Source organism: Mixophyes fleayi, chromosome 4, assembly GCF_038048845.1.
Source record: "Mixophyes fleayi isolate aMixFle1 chromosome 4, aMixFle1.hap1, whole genome shotgun sequence".
NCBI lineage: Eukaryota > Metazoa > Chordata > Amphibia > Anura > Limnodynastidae > Mixophyes > Mixophyes fleayi.
In genome coordinates, this window is record NC_134405.1 from 223,759,038 (window position 1) to 223,771,735 (window position 12,698).

Sequence of the window (12,698 nt, forward strand, 5' to 3'; positions counted from 1 at the left end):
CAAAGATTAGTAAGTAATTGGGTGGTCTCATGTAGCAGCCCCCATTCAAAGCAGGTCAGGTATGTAAATAATGCAGGAGGATTAGACAAATGAAAACGTGGGCAATCAGAAGGCACGTGTGGTGAGGGTCTGCAACACAGGAGCACATAGGAAAGATGCTAAAAAACGGTACTAGTAACGGACATAATGCAGAACAGCTTGAGGGACTCCAGGTCCCACCGCCCCGTCCCTCACAGGAGAAGGGCCAATAGGAGCCAGGGCCCGCCAGTTAACGCTAGATTAGACTAACATACCTATATAATGATATAGGAAGTAACATATAAAACAATAAGAGGTAAATATCATAGAATAAAGTAGTGTTCCTGTGTGAACCTCTCAAAATGGGGGGGAGGGGGACCTCACCGGAAGCGAAGACCCCGAGCTATACATAGGCTCTCTCCAACGTGCAGCACCTAGGCTGGACATCAGGGAGAGAAAAAGAACACATAGTGTAGAAAAAAGAACAACAAAACCTGGTAAGGGTAATCAAGTCCCGGAAGCTTCGTTAGGCGGTGGTGATGATGCCGGTACGGTGGTCCATTCAGTGTTGGGAGTTTGACGTGGCGAAGGTCTTGCTGTTCTCTCAGGAAGAGAGGATGATTCGGATATGGCTGGAAGACCAGTAGTGATTCCAAGTTTCGGAAGCAGGGATTGGGCTTCAGAGAGAGTTCTGGCCATAATCATTGAGCCCTGATGCCATATCAGGATGCGAAAGGGGAATCCCCAGCGATATTTAATTTGTCGTTGGCGGAGAAGTGTGGTGATAGGCTTAAAGTCTCTTCTTTTGGCTAGGGTGAGTGGGGAGAGATCTTGGAAGATTTGAAGGTTAGCGTTGTCAAAGGTGATAGATTGAAGGCGGCGGACTTCTCTCATGACGTCTTCTTTCGCCGTAAAGTAGTGCATTCTAAGGATGACGTCCCTGGGTTGGGATGGATCCTGGGAGCGGGGTCTCAGTGCTCGATGGGCTCTATCTAAGAGAAGGAGCTCCTCGGGAGTCGAAGGTGATAGCTGGGTGAAAAGTTTCTTGAGATAAAGGTCCAAGTGAGCGGGTTCAACCTGTTCCGGGATTCCGCGGATTCTCAGATTGTTGCGTCGTGCTCTATTGTCTTGGTCCTCCTGCCCTTCCTGAAGTTGGACAATATCTTGGCGGATTTGGTTGAGATCCGTTTCATGTGATTGTTGATAAGTTACTACTTCTTCCACTCTGTGTTCAAGATGATCTGTTCTATCACCTATGTCAGCAATGTCTGCTTTTAATGAGTGGAGGGCTTGGACCGATGCTTTGACATCCTTCAGTTCTTTGAGGAGGGATAGGAAATCTTGGCGAGTCATAGGAGAGCAATCCTCAGTGTCCGGATCCGAATCAGAGTGTTCGCTGGATCTGGCCGGAGTTTTCTGTTTGGAGAGATAAGGAAGGAGATCGCCTCCCAGCGGTTTTTTACCTCCTCTGGGCATCGTGGTAGAATAGGAGGGAAACCAGTTGAAGAAATGGTGGGTTAGGAGGTTTGGTTGCTTCGTTACATATGGTTCAGGGCCCAGGGGAGTAGAAGGGCATAATCAGCACCCAGGCATCTGCACCTCGTAGGGCGGAAGAATTGAAGGGAACCGTGGGAGCTCCAACATTGTGAGGAATTTGACAGCCAAGGCCCCTCTTAGTATGGGAAGTCACCACATAGTACTGGTAGCACACAATTTGTGTTAGTAAGTTGAGCTGTGGTTAAAGTGGAAGGGTAAACTTTAGGTTGGTGCTATTATTTCTCTGGTAATGTGCAGAAACTGGAGAGACTTATAGGTATATATGTATTATTCTTTAGGAAATTACAGAATACAATGCCAGGTATTGGCCACTAGGTGGCAGCAGTGGTTTTGAAAAGTGCAGATAGTCAGGCAATTTGATTGTGTAGATCTGGTTGATCTGAGTAGTATAGTGACAGTGGATATTTATGACCCTTCGGACCCTTATCCTCAGCAGGGGGTCTTACAGAATTGTGGGGTAGCCAGCCTCAGAGAGGGTCCTTTCTGCATTTGGTGAAGAGGAGATTCTCAAATCTACAGAATTTGGGGACAAGCTGCTGGAAGGATCTTCTTTACACAGTACAAGAGTGTGCTGTTTTGTCAGTGATCCAGGCAGAAGGAGGGAGCAGTCACTCACCACTTGTTGGAGGGCAGGGGGAGATCAATTTTGCGGCAGCAACTCAGGAGCAGGTCCCAGATTGATTGTGGACGTCCAGGCTGCACAGCCCCGCCGGGCGCTTCAGAGGGGATCCTAGATCCAGAGGAGAAGGAGGCTGACACGGTAATAAAGGGGTCCTGAAGGAGGAAACGCTCCCGCGACAAGATGGCGTCCGCGGGGACCGGGAAAATCGAGGCCCCGGCTTTTCAGCGCGGTTTAGGCCTCAGAGGTGCTGGATGGCCTGGGAGCACGGTGGGCGTCTCGTGAGTGGAGCGGAGCACAGCGGGTAACTCCGGTAAGTAGCGGGAACCGGGAAGGTGGGGTTGTGGCTGGTGGAAAGTGTTATAAGGTGCCCAGTTAGGAGGTTTTCCCCGGAGCTCCAAATCCGCGCGGCCGTCCGATATGGCTGACAGGCCACGCCCCCTATATTATATATTTTAAACCTTTAGTACACCATTTATAAAACGAACAAGGTTAACTCTTCTGCATTGCAGAATTAAACTTAGTTCATCTACTGCAGTTAATTTTATAGTGTTATTTTTTCTGACAAACTTTTGTTATTATATTGAAATAAATATCAATGTGAATAATAAAGGGAATAATAATAAAAAAAAAAAAAAAAAAAAAAAAAGTGCTTTATCATGAACCAGACCATTGCAACCTTCATGTAGCCAGGAGAACATCATATAGATACACATTTTAGATACTCTACAAATTATAATGTTCATAGGGCAGCAAAAAGTATGTACTTCATTGGAAGCACAGGTGCAAGAGCTAGGTACACACAGCATATTATACCCGACCGGTGAGTAACCCCTCCTTTGAAACTTAATTTGTAAATATATTTGTGTCTGTGTTACCCCTATTGTAAACACAACCATAGTATTATACCAGCGGTATTCTCCATCGTGCAAGACACCAGCCACCTTGAATGCTGTGAAGGTGACAGTAAGAGTAAAACATTTGATTTCCACTGCTAGTAATAAATCACAATTTTTAGTTTGCCTCACATCTGTATTGTCATTATTACTATCATTATTATTAATTTTTAAGACACCATGACAACTGTTACATACACATAGATATATATGGTTGTACAGTACATAGGCTTGTTGTGTGTTACTATAACAAAGTTTAACAAAAGGTGAAAACAGCAAACACATTTGTCAAAATAAATCAGTATGAAATCACGGTTATTAAAAAAAAAAGGACAGCTGTTTTTATAACACCAATCCATACAGCAGACACAACAAGCTGCTCCAGGAGTCTCGCAACATTTGTGAAGACACTGTAAGTAGGTATTTTAAGCTGTTTCTTGCATCACTTTTGTGACAGCGATTACTGGACAGAGATGTGGAAAAGCAACATTGTTTTTCCCAATTTTCAACCTTTTCACCTTATTTATCAGATAACAACAAAATAGATGAAATTGACACACACTTTGGAAAATTCTGTCACCCATAAACACAATGCATTTGCACACACTGACACAGATAAATTCCTCAACATATAAAATAACGTTTTGATAAATGTGTTCAACAGTTACATGATCACAATTTACATGGTAGACACCATAATATAGACAGGGTTGCAAAGTCGACAATAGTGACATCAACAGTATTATTAGGTCGTCAATAAGCCTATTTACCCTAACAAAAGCCCTATCCCTAACCAATACTGTCTATATTTGAATTTTCAAACTAACGTTGTTGACAAGATGAAAGTCTAGCCATTGAATGCACACCTACAATAATGTCAAAACAAATGCAGTGTTCTCCCCAGAAAATGATGCCAGCCGGGTGGCATTAAGAAGTAGCCGGGAGGGCAGTCGCGCACGCAGGGGGGTTTCTGGTTCTCCAGAAACCCCTCCCCCTCCGCTAACCAACGGTACTGTACAGCAGCTGCGGCGCTGTCAAAGAAGCGTCCGCGGCAGTGCTGTATTGTAGTATAATACAGCACTGCCGCGGATGCTGCTTGACAGCGCCGCGGCTGCTGTAGAATTCAGACTCACCGAAATGGAGCTGCTGCGCACAGCTCCCTCTCACAATTTTTTTTTTTTTTCCGGGGGGGCGGAAACCCCCCCTTCTAAATCCTGCGTTCGTCCCTGGAGGGGGAAGTCTAATACTTCACAACAATATTGAAAAATGTTGCTTCTGGGGAGAACACTGAAATGTAAAGAAGCGAAAGAAAAAAAAATACATTTACACCAGTTTAATGGAAGCAATCGCTCCTATTCATAAGTGCTCATAAAATATACTGAGTATTCTCTTCTATCACCCACTTACTTTATTAAGAAGTCCATATGAATATTATAACATGCACTGTTATTTTTAATTGTATTTTTTAAACCAAAAGACCATGCTGATTTAAAACAACAAGAATAGTTATTTAAGCAGTGTACTGTAGAGACCAGTACAGTATACAAAATATACTCCCCAACAGTCCTGCTATATCCCTTATAGTCCCCATTACAGAGGTGAAAGGGATGTAGCCTACAAACATATTTGTGCCTGATTGGGGACAAAGTTGAGTGGATGGGGCATGCATTGGTTAGATCAAGGGTGTGTTCTAAAGTGTCCTGATTTTCCATTTGGAATGTTAAGATTAGATCACAATAAATCATGGTTTTCACAAAAATCAGCTTCACAATATATGTTCAACATTTTTTAAAGTTGATAAATAAATGTACCATTTGAACATTATGATCACATACGGTACCTCTAAATGCTCTAGGTTTGCTGTCCTTTGTACAAGCAGATTGTCCTTCTGCAGCATGTCCCTATATTTGGCAGTAAGCTCATTATATTGTTTGTTGGCGATTTGTAACTCTGATAAGGGGACACACTCATCCAAAGCCTTTTGTAAAGCCGCCATTTTAAAAGAAGCAATTTCCTGTTCAAAAGAAATGGGGAAATCATATAGCAAAAATACACTATGTACAAAAAATGTTTAACAGAAATATAGTTTTACATTCAGTTCCTGTATTGCCATGCCTCCGTTACATTGCTTTTACATTTACATAAAATTTCAAGTTGAAACATAAAATAAAAAATAGATAAATTGTCTAAGTAGTCTTAAAAGTATCTTACTAGAGTCCTGCATTTGAAGATTAAACAATTTTTATTGAGCATTTACAACACAACATTCCGTTTAGTAACTCAGAGTAACTCAGTATCTTAAAGTGAAATATCTCATGAACACTTGCAATGCAACACTGTTTTGTTAAGGGATCCCACCCATTAAATGTTCTTTTACAATGTTACATACTGTACAGTTTTTACAGTTAAAGAGCATAAAAAAAGTTTATTGGGTGGAGCCAAGAGTAACTTACATATTGTATATCTAGATACACAGGTCCTTTCCCAACAAAATCTATCTATAATCTAGTTGTTCCTTTAGTAAGCACTATGACAAAGAGTATTAGTCAGACCTTTCATCAATTAAGGAAAATTTGCGTCTTCAGAATTTTTAGGGGGTTCCAGTTATCTTTCTAAGTGTTTATTCATTCATTCTCTCCCTAACTTAATTGCCTAAGTAAATACCAGGTAGTGTATTCAAACAACTTAAAGATGTTTTGCTGAACCGGTAGATCTAGTGATTATGTGCCCCAGTTTTTCTGGAACTTCAGACCACCTTTTTTAATATCCGGGAGAGTGGCTCTCCTATCCAAGTATATAATATCTAAAATCTCCAATTTGAGCATTCCCAGAGTCGGGGATACTGGTGATATCCAATGTCGTAAGATCAGCTTTTTTGCTACTGTTACAATTACAATCAGGGCCGCCAGAGTGTCGGAGGATGGTAAGAGGTCCTTCCAAATCGTAAAATCGGCCAGCAAAAGGGGCTCTGCGGCCAGTTTGACCTGTATCTTAAAAACGTGATTAATATAATTTACCAACTTATACCAAAATCTCCTGACCTTCCTGCAACTCCAAAAGTTATGCAGCCAATCTGCCCTTTGAGATTTGCACTTCGGGCAAAAACCAGATTCCCCCTCAACCATAAACCTACGCCTTGTTTGTGGGATATATGCTCTGTGTACTACCTTTAAATGTATTTCCTGAAGGCAAGTAGTGGACAGTGACTTCCAGATACGTTCAAAGTGGCAAGTTAGAGTGATTGGATCACTTATGCTGGGGATATCCCTTCGCCATGCTTCCACCGTTCGTTTCCAGGGGATTGAGAGCTGCATAGATATTAAATCTGCATATACATACCTAATTTTGAATTTAACCCTTTTTAAGAAGGAAAGTAGATTTTCCAAACCATCTGAACTTCCTGCAGGTTTTCTCTGAATTAGTATTGAATTTGCGTAATGTCTGAGCTGCAGATACATAAAAAATTGGGAGTTTGGAATTCTTAACTTTTCCCTTAGTTGACTGAATGTATAGATATTGCCGCCTGGATCAAATATTTCTTTGATTGCCATTATCCCACCATCACGCCATGTCATAAAATTGGTATTTTCCAAGCTAGGTTGGAATGCTGGGTTGCCCCAGATCGGGAGAAATTTGGTAGTCCTAAAATCTCTATTGTATTTTTTATTGATATGGATCCATGCCTTATATGTATCTTTGAATAGAATGCTCTCGGCAAGTTGTGGAGGTATCTCAGATTTGGGCAGATGCAATAATGCAGCCAGGGAATGTGGGTAAAATATAGCATTTTATAGGTTTTTATCTGTGTAACAGCTACGCTGAAGGAGCCAATCAACAATATATATCGAAATAAGGCTGCACGAGTAAATGTATTTATATCTGGTAGGTTAATTCCTCCCTGCACTTTTCCTAGAATTAGCTTACTTCTTGCTATACGCGTTTTTTTTGAGTGCCAGATGAATTTGGAAAATAACTTTGTATGCGTGTCTGACTTATTTAAACCTATTGGAAGCATTTGTATTGGATATGATAATTTTGGGAAGACCACACTCTTGATAACTGTGTTACGTCCCAAAAGGGAAAGTGGGAGATCATGCCACTTTGTTAGAAGCGCTATAATTTTTTTAATTATAGGTGGGTAGTTGACCTCATATAATTTATGAAGCCTAGTGGGAATATAGATTCCTAAGTATTTAATTTTAATATGATTCAGCTTGAACTGAGAGGTGAGAACCGAATTATTTAATATTGATTGCACACCCGATATTGGAAGAATTTCGGATTTATCAAAATTTATTTTATATCCCGCGAAGGAACTAAATTCCTGAATTACGCTCAAAATGTCAGGGACAGATTTTTCTGGGTTGGACACCATTAGCAGCATATCATCTGCAAAAAGAGCTAACTTAGCTTCCTGGTTGCCTAATTTTATACCCGTGTATTCCTTGTTTTTCCTTAGAGCAATAGCAAGAGGTTCCAGAGCCAGAGCAAATAGCAATGGGGATAAAGGGCATCCCTGTCTAGTTCCTCTTTCCACTTTAAATGAGGCAGAGAGAAAGCCATTAGCCAACACTTGAGTGGAAGGGTTACAATATAAGGATTTTAAGGTGTTAATATATTGAGCGTGAAATCTAAATTTGTGAAGGGTTTGAAACAGGTGGTCCCATGTCACAAGGTCAAATGCCTTTTCGGCATCTAGAGAGAGCAATAAGACTGGGTCTTCTCTCTCCCATCCTTCTAAGGCATGAAGACTCAGCAGAATCTTTCTGACATTAGTTACTGAGTGACGTCCCCATATGAAACCTGTTTGGTCATTGTGGATTAAACTTGGTAGTAGGATTTTGAGCCGTTCTGCTAGTATTTTCGTGAATAATTTATAATCTACCTCTAATAATGATATGGGTCTTTATGAACCTGGTGACTTTGGGTTGCATCCCGGCTTGGGGAGTACTTTAACGATGGCGCTATTAAAGTGCATTGGGATTTTGTGCTCCGAGAGTATTAAATTGAAGCAGTCTGTCAATAAGATCAAAATCCTATCTTGTAAAATTTTGAAGAATTCCCCACTAAACCCATCTGGGTCTGGAGATTTAAAAAATTTCGGCTGTTTAATTGCCTTTAAAACTTCTTCAGATTAAATGGGCTGGACCAGAGCTTTAGCTTGTGTCTCTGTCATATGAGGTAGAGAAATTTTTCCCCAAAACTCATCTTGCGCCTTGGTGTCAATAGGGTCTTGGGAATAAAGGTTAGAGTAAAAGGAACTCAAGATTTGTATAATTTCTGACCCTTTGTATTTAATGGTTCCATCTTGTGACTGCAAAGATTGAATATTGCTATTGGGCCTGGCTCCGTTTAGTAAATTTGAGAGGATTCTACTAGATTTATTGCCAAATTTATAAAAGTTGAATTTACTGGCCAATTGTTGACGGGTGCATTGTTGTTGTATTACTTGATCAAAGTGTATTTGTTTTTGTTTATATTTATTTTATTTTCTAGTCTAGGTTTTGCTTTTAATGCTTCGAAAGCTTCTGTCAAATCACGTTGAGCGTCATAGTATGTTTTTTGCTGGTCTTTGTTATATTTTGCTACATACGAGATAATTTCCCCCCTCAGGATACCTTTGCAGTTTGCCAGAATAGCATTGGATCATCAGTGTGCTGCTGGTTGTTATGTATATATTCATCCCATGCAAGTTTTAACATATCTTGAAATTTTGTAGAATTAGAAAGTTTAGCTGGGAATCTCCACTGCTTGTGTTTTCCTAATGAGATCTGTCTATCTAATTGTATCCAGATCATGGCATGATCAGAGAGACCTACTGGTTCGATACCAGTTGCTAATGTTTTATTAGCCAATGAATGTGATACCAGAAAATAATCTATACGGGAGAGGGTATTATGGGCTGCCGACAAACATGTAAATTCTGAGTCAGTTGGATGTCTGACTCTCCAAATATCAACCAAACCTAATTGATCGGAGATATATTTTATGCCAACTTGGCTATCAGATCTCTTTTGCTTCGATGGAGCTGACCTATCCAGGTATCTGGAGGCCACCATACCAACGATCATGTTTTATCGTACCAAACACATCATACGGTTTGATTAGATTTTATAAACCGTCTAAAAACCAATATCAACAATGGGACGATGTTGGGCAAATTCTGAATTGTGTATGCACTCATGACCAGCAGTGTAGGCAGATCTATTTGGAGTTTACAGAGTGACGATATTTTCAGCAGATGTTATGACAGATGAGGAGCACAGATTTAAAGGCAAGTTGTGTAGGTGTGTACACATGAATAGGCATGCTGTTCAGGACTGTCAATAGACAGTTAAAATCGTTGCAGATATCTCTCATCAGGAGAAATTTTCTGTAGTGCGTTTGATTGGAGCAGACCAGATAGTCCTAAACTGCATAGCAGTATCCATTACCAGTAGTAACCAACCTAAACAGCATTACTCCACAGGAGGCCAGATACTATTCATTCTTCTAAAGCTACCATGCTGTATAGGCAAGTGTATGTTTGGGTCCATTACATCTAATGGAGCCACTAAGTGGATAGCTTATTCATTTTTCTCTTTCAGGTCAAACACATTAGTTATCAGGCTTACTCTTTATATGCACTGATATTGCACACTCATTTCTGTGCGGTCCTCTCTCACTTATTTGGAGCTTCAATTAGGAGAAGAAAACAGTTACCAACCTCTGCCTCTACTAACTTATTACCTAACATTTCACAGTACAAACTCTTCCTCATTAGAAATCATTACATCATACACAATAAAATATACTGAAGATAATCTAATACATTACTGTAATTGAAGTTATAACTATATAAAATAAAAATAAAATATGGAACAAATATGTATAGTTTTTATTTGGTCAGCAGGAATGATGAAAAAACGGATTATGTTTTGTTAGAGCTACCATCCATCCATCCTTCAGACCCTCATATAGGTATACTGAGAGATCAAGGTTTTGTGTGTTTGTGCTAGATCTGTAAAATGCATCTGGCTGTAGAACGAGGTGCAGTTAGACAAGTGTATTGAAACACTGCATTTCTGAATGAAAAATAGCTATTTCAAGGCTCACTGCTTTACCTTACAAAAAGGCAATCTTCAGGAAATCGCTAACAAAGGACTATATAACGTTAACAAGACCCTTTTAACTGAAAGGAGAATGTCTGCATTACCTTATATCTCTGTAGATATCCAATTCTTTCTCCTACAGCAGTCTCCATGTCAGATATTTCATTCTTTAGTTTGCCATTTTCTTTCCGCAAATGTTGTTCCATTTCCAATAATGTTGTGTATCTCCTACTCAGTGACTTCTCATTAACTCGAAGTACAGTTATTTTCCTGGAGTTTTCTGCAAGCAGTCTTTTCAGTTCATCTGGCCCTACCTTAAGTGATTCCAACAAATTCTGAGGTGGGAGCAAAAGAAAAAATATATACAAATAAAAATAAATAAAAATAAATAAAAATAAATAATAATAATAATAATAATAATAATAATAATAATAATAATATATATATATATATATATATATATATATATATAAATGATGATCCGGGGCAACAATGAGGCTGATGCAGTGTTGCCGGCAACATTACCACAAATAGCAGACACAAATTGAGTGTACTAAATAAGCCGTAATTGAGGGCCCACAAAGCTGTAACTATTCCAAGATACATTCAGGTATGCAGCTGTGGCATATGTACTTGGTTTACGCCAGACATGGATCATATACACATACATGTATCACAAGACTTTTTTTTTGTTGGAGATAACATATTGTCTGTTAAGCCTCAATAAAACTTCAAAAACCTCTTTAATACAAGAAAAACAGCTCTCCATTTTGCTTATAAGTGCAAAGAAGAAAGCACCTATCAGCTTCAGAGAAGCATTTGCAAACAACGGAGGTACATGAGCAATGGTATTAGCATTACAGCAGGTATAGTGTTCATTATAACCAACTACTTCACTCATATCACTGGTGTAGAACAAGATCTATAAATAAAGAATTATTACACTCGTGGACCTGTAAATGTTGGGAAGAGGTTTTACTAGTTATATTTATCGTAAACCATAGTAAAGTATGATCTGGATTAATGATCCTCCACACTGGTCTGAGGAGTACTGAGAGGAGCCTTCAGCAATATGCCATGGGGTCTTTTCAATTAGTTTAACCTTTTAGCCTTTTGAGTCAGATTGCTGATTGTAGTGAGTGGCTAACCCATACTTCAATAATAGAACCCGTAGATCATACTTTTAACAATATACATTTGTGGCGGTAAATGGAATTGCAGCTTACTGTATATTCTCTTATCTGTACCACATCCTGTTCTTTTTGACTTTTCAGTTTTGAATTTTCTTCTTTGAACTTCTCCACTTCCACGTGCCAGGATTCTCTTTCACTACAGTCACACAAAATGCAATAAGGAGAAAAAGGTGAATAAAATCTAGATGTGTCCAAATATTCTTGGAGGGCATCTACTGACAAAAAGTCCATATGTATAAATAAATGTAATAATTCACAAATAATTTTGTCAATTTCTGGAAAAATCATTAATACAGCTTATGCATATTTTCCATAGGGTAAAGACAATGTTCTGTCAAAGACCTGTTTTCTAGAACACCTAGTACGATAATAGCTAAATCTGTTAAAGAATCTTCCCCTTTTGGAAATCTCTTCTCAAAAAAATAAAAATAAAAATCTTGATCAGACATTTCTCCTGTATCGTGCACACTTCCTAATTACATGAACCACGTCATTTTGGCCCTTCGCCCCGTGGCACAATGATGCGCCATTTCCTGCACTTTTCCTTTGAGGGAATAATTCAAAAGTAGGCAAGTATGCATCAAAGCCTTGCAAAAATCAGGTGTGGCCAGAGGATGCCCCTCATGCTGGGAATGCCAATTTTAGTGCATATTTAAAATATAATGTCAATAAAAGAATTCTCTGCATTCTGGGATGATAGCAAACAAATATGATGCAAATCCCCTTAATTTAATGTAGCTGAATCAAGCGGTAATCTCTAATTTACATTATGAATAATATTTGGCTACATACAAAATGGTGGGAGATACAACAAAGGGTTATAAAAATAACTATAGGGAGGAGGTAGAGCACAGACCTGTAGAGCAGAATATCACTTGCTGTGCTAAGTGCTCTGCAGACATGCTTCTTTGTTATCTCTGGGGATACATGATCAGTGAGGTCTCTTTGATGGTGCGTTAAGCTTGAGAACTGACTGAATCCCTAAAGGAGGGTTTCCCACACCACTACACCACCAGAAATTGAAATTCATCAGACAAGGCAACATTAATCCAATATCCAGCCTTTCAGCTTTGGTGAGCCTGTGCTCACTGTAACCTCAGTTTCCTGTTCTTAGCTGGCAGAAATGGCCAGTGTGGTCTTCTGGCCTTCAAGGTTCCATGTGCTGTGCGTTCAGAGATGCTCTTCTGCATAAAACTTTTGTAATGCTTGGTTAATTGAGATACTGTTGCCTTCCTGACAGCTTGAACAAGTCAGGCCATTCTCCTCTGACCTCTTATTAACATGGCATTTGCCCACAGAACTGCCACTCACTAAATATTTTTAT

General features: G+C 39.5%; 1 protein-coding gene across 1 annotated transcript in view; it reads right to left on the minus strand.

The window, feature by feature from the left end:
* Positions 1–12,698, minus strand: part of CEP290 (centrosomal protein 290) — a 222,067-nt gene that overhangs the window by 118,686 nt on the left and 90,683 nt on the right. The window contains exons 23-25 of the mRNA XM_075209376.1: positions 11,408–11,510; positions 10,286–10,516; positions 4,931–5,104 (exon numbers count right to left, since the gene is read on the minus strand). Of these exons, the coding sequence (XP_075065477.1) occupies positions 4,931–5,104; positions 10,286–10,516; positions 11,408–11,510 (508 nt within the window). The remainder of the gene's footprint in view (positions 1–4,930; positions 5,105–10,285; positions 10,517–11,407; positions 11,511–12,698) is intronic.